Source organism: Typopeltis vanoorti, chromosome 11 (genome assembly GCF_054136105.1).
Source record: "Typopeltis vanoorti isolate ZY-2024b chromosome 11, IOZ_Tvanoo_1.0, whole genome shotgun sequence".
NCBI lineage: Eukaryota > Metazoa > Arthropoda > Arachnida > Uropygi > Thelyphonidae > Typopeltis > Typopeltis vanoorti.
Genome location: NC_143559.1, coordinates 120,399,656 through 120,414,645, shown reverse-complemented (window position 1 = coordinate 120,414,645; position 14,990 = coordinate 120,399,656). Strand labels below are relative to the sequence as shown.

General features: G+C 35.5%; 1 protein-coding gene across 5 annotated transcripts in view; it reads left to right on the top strand.

Annotated features, from left to right (window-relative positions):
* Positions 1 to 14,990, top strand: part of LOC150102005 (WD repeat and SOCS box-containing protein 1-like) — a 269,640-nt gene that overhangs the window by 82,840 nt on the left and 171,810 nt on the right. For 4 of the 5 annotated variants that reach the window (XR_016549016.1, XR_016549015.1, XM_090400166.1 and 1 more), the window contains exon 4: positions 367 to 408. The exons of the other annotated variant lie outside the window; for it this stretch is intronic. Coding sequence is in view for 2 of the 4 variants with exons in the window: in XM_090400166.1 (XP_090256292.1) it covers positions 367 to 408 (42 nt within the window). In the remaining 2 variants the exon portion in view is untranslated. The remainder of the gene's footprint in view (positions 1 to 366; positions 409 to 14,990) is intronic. 5 annotated transcript variants of the gene reach the window in all.

Genomic DNA, 14,990 nt, shown 5'->3' with positions numbered 1-14,990 from the left:
TACTGCCATCTGTGTGTCATTTTGTTATTAGTGTAACACAATGTATTGTATACATACTGTTACACTTGCCTTTTCTGTTGTATTAAAAATATTCATAAATCAATGGTCATGATTGACTGAAAACTTAATTTATATGTATAATGGCTGATATTTATTTAAATAAAAGAAGAATGTGTTTTAAATTATAAGAAAATGCTAAGATAAATAAACTTCATAAATAAGGTAAATAAATTGCTAAAATTTTATTTTAGCAATGTTTAGATGCATCACCTGTAAAGGAATAATTAGTATACTAAGAATTATCTATTTATCTGTTGCACAAGGCAGATACCTAAAGCCACTGGTGTGGCTGTTTTATTTTGGCAGGTGCAAAGCTCTGTTCCAGCCATTACCACCCAAAGGTTGTAGGTAAGGGGATATATATATTTTTATTTTTTGCATTAACCTCACCTTGCTGTTTGCAGAGGCTTTTGCTTTCACCACTTAATTTGCATCTTTGTCCATATGAAGTTCCCTAACTCTCCATTGCTTTGATATTATGGGTTGTTTGTTGTATACAAACTGGAAAAAGTTGCAACTAACCCGGTGTTGCTTGCTTTGGTTTGCACAATGCAGTGGTTGTCACCTGTTAGAATGTTGTATGCATCCTAATATATTTATTTAAGCCTTTTTTTTTGTGGGATGGAGGATTTGGAATAATTTGCAAATATTTGAAGCTTATAGTTTTTAAAGAAAGAACAGGAGAGTGATTATTTTGAAATTATGAAAGAATTTTCATGACTTGATTAGACTTAAGTTTGAGAAAAGGTTGACAACTACTGCTATAAATTTCCTGAAATTGTTGATGTGTTTAATTTGCATGTAATATTCATGTAGCCTACTAATTCTTTCAAAATTTTGTTATGCTTGTGTTGTATATAATATGTCCCTTCCCTAGAAACTTTTGAATGGATATATATATTTTTTTTTCATACTTTGCACCAAATATCAATTTTTAAGTTATGCTTGTTCTCATTAATAGTTTGTCAGCATGATCAACTCCCACTATAGCAAAGGTTTGTAATATTGGAAGGTTTGCTATAGTGAATTTTCTTTAGAATACAGTAAACACCAGAAACAGTAATGCTGTAAGTAATAGCAAATTTCTAATGGCATATTTCAAAATGACCAATCACAAGTCAGTGTCACAGCTGTCAGCTGATCTATCAGTGATTATAACAAACCATGTGTTCATTCATGCCATAATTCAGTTTGCTTATGGTCACTATGCTAAATAATTCTCTCTCTCTCTCTCTCTCGTGCATTCTTCTGCTTACAATGTCAAAGCATTGTACAATGCTTTTATGTCAAAACTGAAGAGAAATAAAGAACTGCATATGTATTACCAATAAAATTGAAATAATGAAGAAACTGGAAAAAGGGATAAATGGGAATTCTTTGATGTGTGAGTGGATGTTGGGTCATCAGCATTGCATGATTTTAAGCATCTGAAGAAGAAAAAACTTATAGACTTAATTTCAGAGATAGATGAATCCATTATGAACAGAAAAACTTATGCAAGCTTAAATTTTAGCAATTCAATAAAGTTTTGTATGAGTGGTTTTCTTTAAAATGATCAGAGTGAATTCCAAGGTCATATGGGTATCACCACCCAAAGCAGAGGATTTTAAAAAGCAAATGAACATAACTGAAGATTTCTGATGGGTGATTTTCCACTATCAGTTGCTTGATGTGCAGACTTCTTTACACCAGAGATGCCTGATTTTCTAATTCCATGTCCAAGCTTAAAAGTAGTCAATCATTATCATGATGATGATTATGAAAGAGCCTGTGTAGCTCAGTGGATGTGGCGTTTGCACTCCACGGCACCTGACCGCACGAAGGAAGACTTTGTTTCGAATCTAGTCGTTGACTAGAGGAAATTTTTCTAAGGGGTGTTATTGATGATAGCTGATGAACTGCAGCCAAGGAGAATTGAAGTTGTATCGCAGGATAGTGAAAGGAGCTCATTTGAGGCTATTTGGTGTGAGATTGAGACTGGCAGAATAAAATATACAGTTGGGTGATGGAATAGATGGTGGAGATAGTATGCATAACCAAATTGATGAAATGAGTGGAAGGAGGGTAATTATTATGGGGGATTTCAACTATGGTAACATTGATTGGAAGGAGGAGAGGACACATGTGAGGAAGGAAAAGGATTTTATTCAATTATTAAGGGATAACTATCTGAGACAGCATGTAATTGAAAATGCTAGGGGTGTGAGAGTGCTAACCTGGTAATAGCATCTCAGAATTTGTCTGTAATGAATATGACCAGGTTGCCACCTATTGGTGAGAATGATCATAAGGTCTTGACCTGGGAGGTGGCTAAAGGTGTGGAATTTTCGATTAAGACAGGGTATATGTGAAATTACTGTGCTGGCAAGTATGACAAGCTTAGGAGATTGCTTGGATCAGTGCCATGGCATGTACAACTGCAAGGGCTGGACGTCGATAGAGCATGGGAAGTGGTCAGGGATCATTTACAGGAGGTTATGGCTGATTGTATACCTAGGGTCCGAAAAGTAAAACAAGTAGGGGTTAAATGGATGAATAACACCATTAAGCTTGAGCTGCAAAAAAAGAAACAACTGTGGAGGGAATTTAAAGAAAGGGGTGACCTGCAGCCACATGAATGGTATAAAGTGCAGGCCAGAAGGGTAACGAGTGTGGTAAAAAAAAGCAAAAGTGGATTATGAAAGGAAACTAGCTATGCAAGCAAAAGAGAATCCCAAACAATTGTTTCAATATGCTGCAAGCAAAAAAAAAAAAAAAACTGTATGCAGCAAAATGATTTTAAGGAATGACGATGGTACGGAGGTCACTGAATCAGTCGATATAGTGGAGTTACTGAGCGTGCGCTTTGCAAAAGTATATCATCCAGGTGGTGACATTGAAAAAAATGAAGGAACCATTAGTTTATATGGGAATTGTGATGAATGAAGTGGAGGTGAATAGTCTATTACAGAACCTTAATGTGAATACATCTGATGGTATACCGGCACGGGTCTTGCGTGAAGCGGCTTGACCATGTTGTTTAATCTGAGTCTCGGGTCTGGTTTAGTCCCGAAGGTGTGGAAAGAGGGGAAAATAGTTTAACTGCATAAAGGAGGATCCAAGACTACGGTTGCAAATTACCGACCGATCAGCATATCAAGAGTTGTTGTCAAGGTCTTGGAGAAAGTAGTCAAAGGAAAAATTGCTCAGTAACTTGCTCAAGTTTTATAACAAGGTGATGGCTGAACTGGATAAGGGAAATGGGTTTACAGCGATACTGCTGGACTTGGCAAAGGCGTTTGACAGGATACCACATGGAATTCTAATCCGTAAACTACACCATATGGGAATGGATACAGGGTTGGTGAGATGGATAGGTGGGTGGTTGATGGAGAGATATCAAAGAGTAGTTTATTCAGGAGTAGAGTTCAAAAGATGGCCTGTGACTAGTGGTGTGCCGCAGGGTTCTGTTCTTGGACCACTGCTGTTTAATCTGTTCATTAACGATATTGGGAAGGATCTAAGTGGAACAGTTCATTTGTTTGCTGATGATGCAAAGTTGGGTAGGGCGATAGTGACTGCAGAAGATGTCAAAATCTTGCAGGATGACTTGGATAGATTGGAGTTCTGGGCTAAGGAGAATGGATGTCAATTTAATGTGACAAAATGTAAGGTTATGTATTTTGGGGTGAAAAGATTAGCAGCAGTATACCACATTGGTGGAACTGTACCCCAGGAGATTGATGAGGCCAGGGACTTGGGGGTGTTGGTGGATAGGGAGATGAAGTTTAGGGGCACATTGCAAAAGTAGCTAAATCAGCTCATCAACTCACTTGGTTGTTGAAAAATACCTTGATGAGCAGAGACAAGCAAGTTATTGTACCTCTGTACCGAGCCTTGATAAGACCTCATCTCGACTACTGTGCCCAGATTTGGTCACCTCAGTTCCTTCTTGATGGGGTGGAGGTGGAGAGGATCCAGAGGCGAGTGACTAAGATGATTGCTGGTCTATGGAATGAACCTTACGAGAACAGGTTGAAGATTTGTGGGTTACAGAAATTGGTTGATAGGTGGAAAAGAGGAGATATGATTGAGACATTCAAATTGCTAAAGGGTTTCTGTAGGATTAATTCAGAGAACATTTTTGAGATCAGGACTGGTGGTGGGAGGACTAGGGGATATCTATGGAAGCTGGGCAAGAATGTGTGGTTAGTAAGGGTGTTAGAGCTGGGTTCTTTACTTTTAGAGTGGTAAATGAGTGGAATAAGCTGCCAGAGTCTGTTGTGGGTGCTATGACAGTGAGCGAGTTCAAGGCAAAGTATGATAAATACTGTTAGAATGTCGTATAAATGTGTGGACATGATGTTTATGGCCTTCCTCGATGAGTCTAAGGACTCCCTGGAGTCGCCTGAAATAATAATAATAATAATAGTAATCATGTTTTTTGGTTTTTATTTGTGTGGGATGGAGGATTTGAAATAATTTGCAAATATTTGAAGTTTATAGTTTTAAAAGAAAGAACAGGGGAGTGATTATTTTGAAATTATGAAATTATGATTTGGACTGTAAAAAAGAAATAAAGATCAGGATTGCAAAGGGAAGAACAAATCTGAAGGCTATGGATAACATCTGGAAAAGTAAAGTGATCAGCCTGCAAACAAAACTAAAAGTACTGGAAACATGCATCTTTAGTGGTGTACTGTATGGATCTGAAACATGGGTAATAAATAAGGAATCAAGAAAAAGAATTTTGACATTTGAAAGAACTTGTTACAGGAAGATTCTAAGAATAGGATGGGTAAAGAAAATCACAAATGAAGAGCTCTATCGGAAGATACAATCAAAAGAGAATCTAATGCAAAATATTATAAAACGGAAGCTGCAATCATTTGGACAGATCTGTAGAATGAGTGAGGACCCGAAGATAAAGACATTTATATTTGGTATTTTGGATGGTTTAAACAGAAGAGGTAGACCATACTGAGAATGGATAGATGATATAAAGGACTGGTGTGGAATGGGTGTACAGAAACTGCAACACTGTGCACTGGACAATGAAAGGTGGAAGAAGATAGTGAAGGAGGCATCGGACACCAACGGGCAGTGAGCCCATTGTTCGTGATGATGATGATTGACTACTTTTAAGCTTGGACATGGAATTAGAAAATTAGGCATTTCTGGTATAAAGAAGTCTGCACATCAAGCAACTGATAGCAAAAAATCTTTACTGCAGATCAAATTTACAATGTGTACAAAAGTATGCTAACATTGATAATAGCTGGTACATTTAAAGTAGCAAGTGATTTCAAACTTAATAAAAGGCCATTAACACTGCTTGTGTGCTTGTGTGTGTGTCTGTGTAAATGCTTCAGGAGATTATCATTGGTTCTCCTGAAGCATTTGTACACACAAGCTTTTTCATGAACCTTTAAAGGCGTGTCACATTTATAGTTTTTATCCATCCATGCACTTTTCTGCTTTCTATATAAAATATATATAGAAAGCAGAAAAGTGCATGGATGGATAAAGAAATTTTTCTTAAGAAAATTTTCACTACAATTTTTTTTTTTTTTTCATCATTTAAAGAAAACTACAAGACTCGAAGTGTCTTTTATTTTGGAAAATTGTAAGACCCACCTGCACAGATCAAAATTAATAACTGATTGTGGGAATATTTTTTTTGTTTGCTACTTGCCGTCTGATGTTACCAGTGTAACACAGCCAGTGGATTAGGGCATAATCGAATATCTCAGTTACCATTACAGAAACATTTTCATGAGAAAATTAATTCATGTTAAAAGTTCTGTTTTTGGTTTCCAGTGAGGCCGCAAAATTTACAAAATCTACTAATGTATTATGGTTTATAACCTTATGCAGATGGGAGTCACATAAAAGGGAAACAAAATTATGGCCAATTATTATTTTTTTTTGTGACCCTTACCCACAAAAGGTTATAAACCTATAGTATGTTAGAACTACAGGTAGGCTAAGGATTAGATATCCACAAAACCTCCTCTAGAAACCAAAACTTTGAAACTTTTTTTCAGTCCACTTCATTGCCAGTAAATTGATGTTGGTCTCACACTAGGTGACGAAATTCACCTATCAACCTAAAAGACTATTATTATCCACACAGTGAGATTTGATTCCATAACCCATGACTTGGTGGTTAGAGAATAAGTATTCTATCCTCTCAGCCAACCATCCAGCAGTTATTATTATGTGTACTGATCCATCTTCTGACTGAAAAACATCAATATAAGGCAAAAGCAATTAAAGTTTCAAGTTAATTGAATAGCATAAGTAGCACCAGCAAGTAACTTAGATAAAAGCCTGAACTCAGAGACATTGATGAAGAACTTTGAAGAGTTTCTGGCTCTCAAATCAGCAAGTGAGTGATAGTGTTCATTCAGAGAGGTACAAAGAAGCTAGTAATTATTAAGAAGATAATGTTAAAAAAAAAAGGGGATGGGGTTCTGCAGGACAAAGCATTCAAACTGTTCAGTCATTTTAGAACAAAATGCCTTATGCACTATTTACATAGTACAGTGATAACAGAAAAGGAAAAAAAAAAAGAAAGAAAGTTCTTTTTTTTTTTTTAAGTGTAGGAGATTGCATATGCACATTTGTTCTTTATAAGTGTATTTTTACTCTTTGAATATTTTAATTAAATTGGTAGTACCCACCTATTCATTTATTATTATTATTTATTTATTTTTTTTAATGGAATGTTCGATATAATTTCAATCACATTTCCATAAGGATAACATTATATCCAGAGCTTACTTTAGAATGGATACTAATGGAATTTTGGCTAGGATTGTAGATATAGTGAGTAAATTTGCTGTAGCAATGTTGGCTATAGTGATAGTTGGCTGTATGCAGTTATTTCAATCAGTATTTCATAGTAGTGAGCTTGACAATCTGTTCAGTTATGTTTGCAACCTTTTAAAGGCTTTTAAAAGTATTTAATTATTCAAGAAAGTATGCTTTCTTCTGAAAATATTTTTACCCAAGTTCAGTAAATAGAAAATGTTGGTTGTTTTTCTTTTATTAAAGCAGTTACTATTTCTGTGCACATGATGATATATATATATATATATTTTTTTTATTTTTTTAAATCCAGAATAACTGAATATTAAATGCTTATACTTAAATACTATTTCAAAGTTTGAATTTTCAAAGGTACTTATGACAGTGAAAGATGTTATACATGTGTAGACATCAGAATGTAAAAATACAACTTTGTTTTGACAGATATTTTGACCCGAGAACCAACAGATCATTTTAATTCCATTTTTAGATTTTTGTAGTTGTTGCTGTTATTCATGTTGAAGTTTCTGGAACATAAACCTACATAGACATAAACCTTGAATGTAAACTAATAATTTACTAGCTTAAATTAATTTTTTTTTTCTGTTATCATAAGCCATAACTAATATTTATAATGAAGGCAGTTATACATATTAGTTATGGCTTATGATAACAGAAAAAAACAAACATTTTAATCCAATATTTCATCTAAAGTCACCAAGGCATTTCAAGGATAATGATAAAACAATATTGAATAAGGACATGAAATTTCAAGCAAGTATTCAAATATTTTGACCACCTAGATTATTGAAATAGTCTCTAAAAGCAGCTTGTGTTTTCTGCATTCTACAGATGTAATAAAAATTACTGCATTATTACATTCGACTCCAGAGATTATCAAATCTCTGGAGTCAATTGTGGACAGTCTCACTCACATACATAACTCATCAGACTATTTTTAACTCATTCACTGTCTCTGCACTTATCACAATCTCAGGTAATGCATTTTAATCACCCATTATTCTCTATGCAAGAAGCCTACTCCTTGCTCTACTGTTCACACCATCTTTATATCGTTTACAAGAATGGCCTACCAGCCCCTCCATTAATCTGGTCAAAACTATACTAAATTATGTATCCCTGTGGTTTTATCACGTAGTAGTCGCTCGGATTTATTACTGTTCGACCAATAAAAATAAAGCGCACCCCACTTATTCATACAAATGTTATTATTGATGTTTTTTCTAACTGCAACGTGAATAAATGAAGAGCTGGTCTGGTGCATTTATTTTATGTTTAGTTACTGTTAAAGCTTTACAATAAATTCGCACAGTTTTATTTATCAAATTGGTGTTGAATTACCCGTAAAATGGATAAGTTTCTAATTAATAAAAGAAAAGCTGAAGGTGACATCACAAACCACTATGTTGCCGAAACCACTATATTGTTCGAACGGTGTTTGGGCCCGAATTTCAGATAGAAGTTAATAAAATCCCTTTCGCAGATTACATGATTGGAAGACATATTCAAGATGTGTCTGCTGACATTAAGCTGCTAATAAAAGATATTTTTCAAGACGACAATATGATTTTTACATTGTAGTTAGATGAATCAACAGATGTCAGTGGATTAACGCAATTACTCGTTTTTATACGTTTCATTCATACTAACAGAATTATTGAGCAATTCTTGTGTTGTCTAGAACTTCCAATGAAAACTAGAGGCAAAGATATATTTAAAACAGTAGATTTCTTCATGAAGGAAAATAATTTGCTATGGTTAAATTGTGTAGGAATATGCACAGATGGCACTCCTTCAATGGTTGGTTCAACAAAAGGTTTCACAGCTTTAGCAAAGAAAGAGAATGAAAATATTATTATTACTCATTGCTTTTTACATTATGAACCACTGGTAATGAATTAAAAAAGTTTATGGACAAAGTTGTTCAAATGGTCAATTTTAAATCAAGATTATTTGCTAAAATTTGTGAAGATATGGGGGCAAAATTTAAAAAACTTATACTACACTCAGAAGTTCATTGGCTGTCAAGAGGTTGAGTGCTTCGTCGTGTATATGGATTGAGGGAAATGATGCTTAAACTTTTTGAGGAAAATCAACAAAATGAATTCTGCAATGTAATTCAAAACAAATTATGGTGCACAAAATTGGCATATCTTGCTGACATATTTGAACACTTGAATAAAATAAACACCAGTATGCAAGGAAAAGGAGAAAATATCTTAATAGCGGTGGATAAAATTTGTGCTATGAGACACAAGATAGAAATTTGGAAAAGGAAAGTGAAAGAAGGAAATTTTGAAATATTTTCCAAAACTGCAGACTGTGAACTGAAATGTGATATCAGCTCGCTAATTGTTGACCATTTAACAATGTTCGGAGAGAAAATTCATCACTATTTCCCAAATATTGAAATACAAGACTATGAGTGGATCAGAAATTCATTTTTTTCAACTGCAACAATTAACTTGTCACTTATTGAAGAAGAAGAATTAGCTGAAATAAAAAATGATCGAAGTCTGTTAATGATGTATGAAGAGGGTGATTTAGACAACTTTTGGATTCGTGTTTCAAAAATGCATCCACACATAAAAAAAGCTTTAAAAATTCTTTTGCAGTTTTCCACTACATACATGAAGTATCCTTTTCAACAATGGCAAACTTGAAGACAGTGAAACGTGGAAGCTTAAGAATGCTTGATGACAAAATTTGAGTGCCTTTATCTACTATTCCACCAAATATTGAAAAGCTGTGTTCATCCCATGAAGCTCATATATCTCATTAAAATTCTAATATAAACAGGAAGAGATTTTTAAATAAGCCTTCTAAAAGTTATACAAAATATAATTATAAAAGCATATACTTAAACTACATCCGATCTGCCCACGTGATGAGAGGCACATCAGACTGAATTACTGTGCCTCGAAATTATGTTTGTCTAAAAAGTGTGTCACCAACATGAAAAGTTTGGAAAGCACTCCAGTGCAAATTACGAAAACATAATTTGCACTAACTTTGCAAATTATGCCAATCTTTCTTATCCAACATTCCAGAGATCAGAAACTATGTTAGTGAACTTTCTCTGGAATTTTCCCAATAATATCTTCATCTTTTTGCTAAACCAGGTGATCAAATTTGTGCATAGTAATCCATATATGGCTTGGTTTATGCCTAATACAAGAGAACCATAACCTCTTGTATTAGGCATAAACCTCAATTTTAGATTCTTCCTCTTATTATTATTACATGACACTTCCAAGGAGTCCAAAGACTCGTCGAGGGAGGGTACCCACTCCACAGTTCTCGGTCTCCACCACTCAGTCCACTAACTACAGCAAACTGCATCATCTACACCAATGCCATCTACTTCCCACCACCATCACTAGCATTTTCACAGACAACCACAAACATCCATGCCCATAGCAGGATTCAAACCCACAGGCTGGTGAGTGGATACGCTAACCACACGGCCAACCTCCTATAAGATATACTCATTAATTATAGATGTATAGCTTTTCAGCTAGAATTTTGAAAAACTTTACACTTGTAGAAAGTTTTTTACCTTGGGTATAATATATGTTAAAGATACCATGAGTTGCCTAGACTTATACTACTTTACGGGTCACTTAGACTTGCATTACATGCAGGCACAAACTTGACTTTTTGTCTGTTTGCTTACTTGGGAAATGGAGTAAAAACCAGGTTTAAAATAGCTTGGTATCTTTAACATATATAGTGTTCTCTGCATCATTGCCATAATCCTCTCTGCTGTCCTCATAATTTTAAGCGTGTCTGAAATTTTAGGTTCTTTTCCACCACCACCATCACTCCCAGATTCCTCATTTCCTTTAAGATGTCCCCACCAGTTGCGTGCTCTGCATTCCATCTGTGTTATCTGAATTTTAAAACCTTACACTTTGCATCACTGAATTTGGTCCACCCAGTCACTTTCCCATTCATTCAGCCAGTAAAGCTACAGCTTTACTCTACTCCTCATAATTCTTTCTAACTTTGTATCATCTGCAAACACGTATCACCATTTGAATCAACTTCTCCAATATCTTTAACATACAAGTTAAGCAGTAATACCCAAGGGATAGTCCCTTGGGGCACACCACTAGTAACCTTCATCTTCTGGGATATTGCTCCACCATACACAACTTTCTTATACCTATGAGAAAGCTATTCTCTAATCTAATGCAGCAATCTATTATTCAACCCCAATATCATTTAATTACCAACTTGTCATATGGCAGTCTATCAATGCTGTTGTCTACCTAATTCTGAATATTATTTCTCGTTAACATCTCTAACACTTTGATCACAACTCCAGACACATAGATTGGCCTATAGTTTGTAGGCCTTAGTCTCATCACACTTGAGAACAGTTTTGCCTTCTTTCCACTCCTTTGGAACTTGGCATGGTCATGGACTCATGTAAAAGGTACATCAGCACTGTTGCTATCTCCTTGGAACATTCCCTCAAAACACAGTGGTATATCATCAAGCCTTACAGCCTTATTGACATAAAGTTTACTAAAATTTCTCATGTACCTCCTGCTCACTCACCATCAGTGCACTCAAGTTCTGCATGATGTCACATTCATGAGGATGAAATAACTTTATGAATTGCTCCTTCACCATCTCAGTTATATCTTGCAGTGGTTACATTTCCACCATTTTAACCAACCAATATCATCCTTCGTAATCATAATTTCTTCTGTTGGCTACATATCGAAAGAACTCCCTGGGATTTTTCTTGGCCCCATTAGCTGACTGTTGCTCATACTACACTTTTGTTACCCTTACCAAATGAGTCACCTTTCTCACCTGCTCTTTGTACTCCTCGTGTAACTAACTATTGCTACTCATCTTGTGCTGCCTCCCTAGCGTCTTCTTCCAGATAGCATGCCTTGCCTCTTCATTCATCCATTTCACACCCATTTTATTTAATCTCCTAACCTTTGGAATATATTTAAATATTGCATCTGCCAAATAGTTCCTGAGTAGGGCTCAAACAGCATTGATCTCTTTTCCATCCAATTTCTAATTCCATGATATAACTGGAAGTCATCCCCTTAGTTTTCATAATCACCAGCCTTATAATTACACATTTATCTCTTCCTTATAGAAGTCCTTATATGGCTGGCCAGGAATACCCAGATAATCACTTCTTAGTCACTTTCACCACCTGGAGGAAGATTTGACACCTCATTTATAATATCCTCTGATAAGATGATTAAATCCTGTCCATTTGTAACTCACACCATTCTGCCTTAAAATCACTGTCATTATTTTCTCCTTGCATCTTTACCCTGGTTCAGCATAACTTTTTCTGCCCTGTCTGAATTCATGAAAAATGAAAAACATCATATCCATCCATCTCTATTTCTGAAGTCATCCATCTCAATTACTCTAATTTTGGGCAAATGAAATGCTGTCGGTGCAAAATACCATTCGACTTATTTTGGATACTTCTGGCATTGGTATAGAAACATAATAGTTCATTTCCACTTCTGTAACATGTCCCATGGACACCATTCTCAGATGTTGACTCCTCCATACCCCCCTCCCTCCCCTAGCCATTCCTCTCTATCATCATCATATCAGTTCTACAGTCCTTCTCAGACCCGTACACACTCCCCATATCCTAGGCCATCTGCATCCTTTCTTATCCACTTGCACTCCTCTATGTGAAGTATGTTTGTGATAGAAGGCATCTTCCTGTGATAGCATACTGGTCTATTTTGATCTTATATGTTTTTCTTGTATTCTTTGCTTTACTTTTCTTGATTCTTTATTCACTGTCCTGTCTTCCAGATCATCACTGGGTTTCAATACTTTGCCAAATTTGCCATGCAGTGAGACCTGTAGATATCTAAAAAGGGGGATCCTGATAGTCTCACACTACTTTGGCCTCTGCTTCAGCAAGATGGGTGGTCCTGGATAGCCCTGGAATTGAATTCTGGATCCAGAACACACATACGATGAGCAGACAACAGCAAAGAAAACTGAAATAAAATTTGGAAAATGAAGAGTAGATGTTCCATCCATCCATCAATCTATTTTCCATGCTTGAACATGATACATAGCTGTTGACCCAACAACTCCCTTGAAGTTTCTTGCCTGAAAATGTAAAGCAGAAAAATAACAAATACTGTTCTTCTCTGTGAGCAGTGCAGAAGATTAAAACAGGCTGTTCACCAAATAAGAAAAGAAAGCTGCTTTGCTCAAGTGTTACCCAACTGCTGTTGTCCCAAATAGCATCCATTATGAGATGATCAAACAACTGTTCTCATCTACCATGGATCAACTACTACTGCACCTGTTCAGTAGAATTTTCTGCCAGAACATTTTTCTGGATACCTTGTATCCAGAAAAATGTTCTGGATACAAGGAGATTATTACCTATTCTAAGCCAGTGAAGGGTCAAAAATCTCCAATAAACTCCAAAAATCTCAACCAGTTGCTGTTGAAAGTGTTTTTCATTTGGTTATAAATTAAATCAAAGATGCCAAGAAAGTATATTTTTGTTTTTAATCCTTTATCCAAGTGTAAGTAAACAAAGTTTGTACATAAAATATCTTCATGACTAAGGTACTTATATACAGACACTGACTTGACATTAATTGCTTCAGTATCCCAAAATGCAAAGTATACATCCTTTCGGTATGTATGATGCTATGCATTATGGAAAGGGCCACTACCCATACAAGTTTAGACCATTATTGAGGTAGGTTAAAGTATGGGTGTACCGCTCCAAAAACTGAATGATCTGCAAGATCATTCTAAATCTCGCTGAGTGACTGTAACAGATTGCTATTAAATTCATCACTCCAGGACAGGAAACTCAGTGGTGGCTCCACTCAGTGACAGGCTGGAATCTACCACAAGCAGAGCTTCTACTCCCTAGGAGGAAAGCAAAATGAAAGACAAACATTGTCAGTGGGAGCTCGACCCAAAAGAGATACTAAGATTGAAATAATGCAAAGCCATATTTCCTATATACAAATAGTGAAAAGGTGTAACCTTATTATTAAAATCCTCTAGATTAGAGTTAGATGTTCAAAGTTTTTTCACTGCATTTGCACAAAGCAATTCTTAGCTATATTTTTTAAGGAAATTAAAACGTAGGCTACTATATTAACCAAAATGTATTTAATTAATACTTCCTGTATTTCAGCAGAGTCAAATTGCCATCATTAGGGAATAAAAAACATAAGATGTTCAAGCAGGCACCACACTAAATAATGAAGATTACTTAGTGTCACCTGAGAGTAGGTCTAAAGTCCTAAATAATGTTTTCTAGTGGGCTAAATTGGGTGATCTTGGCTGCTGCACTGAAGTGCAAAGAATGAGAGCATCCAAAATTTAGGGCAGTTTTATGCAACCAAATTTGCTGAGATTAAGATAGTTTCATAAGGCACAATAAGATTCAAGGCAAAGTCTTTCATTTGCTGCAATATTTATATTTGCTTTTGCTTTGAGTAAAGTTTTTTTTTTTTTTTCAGTGTATTCTGTTGTGGGTGGCTACTGTTAAGCTTCAACAATGTCAAGTAAACACTATGATAAGCTTATCTTCCCTCATCCTCAAACCAGAAGCATTAGTGCACTATCTCCTGGCCACAACTACACTTTTGGGTCTATAAAAATTTCTACAGAAGAAATGAATCAGATTGAACATAGGATTCTCAGTCTTCCTACTCATATTGCCAACAGTATAGACTGAATGTTGCTAACATGCTAATTCAAGCAAAATTTCCAAAAAGTAACTCTAAAGAATATGAAACACTATTGGAAATCAAGAATAATAAGATAATAATTATTAAATCTGATAAGGGAAATGCTACAGTAATTCTAAACTACTTTGATTACACATTTGAACTTATTTCTTTACTCTATGATAAGCTAAAACCATATAATTCCAAATCCCCCCCCCCCACTGTATATATGAGCTACCAAAAATTCATAAACAGAATGTGTCGTTACTCCCAGTTGCAGATGCCATTGATTCATCAACATACAAATTAGCCAAATATTTAGCAAAAGTTCTTTCCCAGTATACTAGCAACACTTTCCCACTCCTTCCTAAAAAAAAATCTCAGCCCACTTCAAAGCCA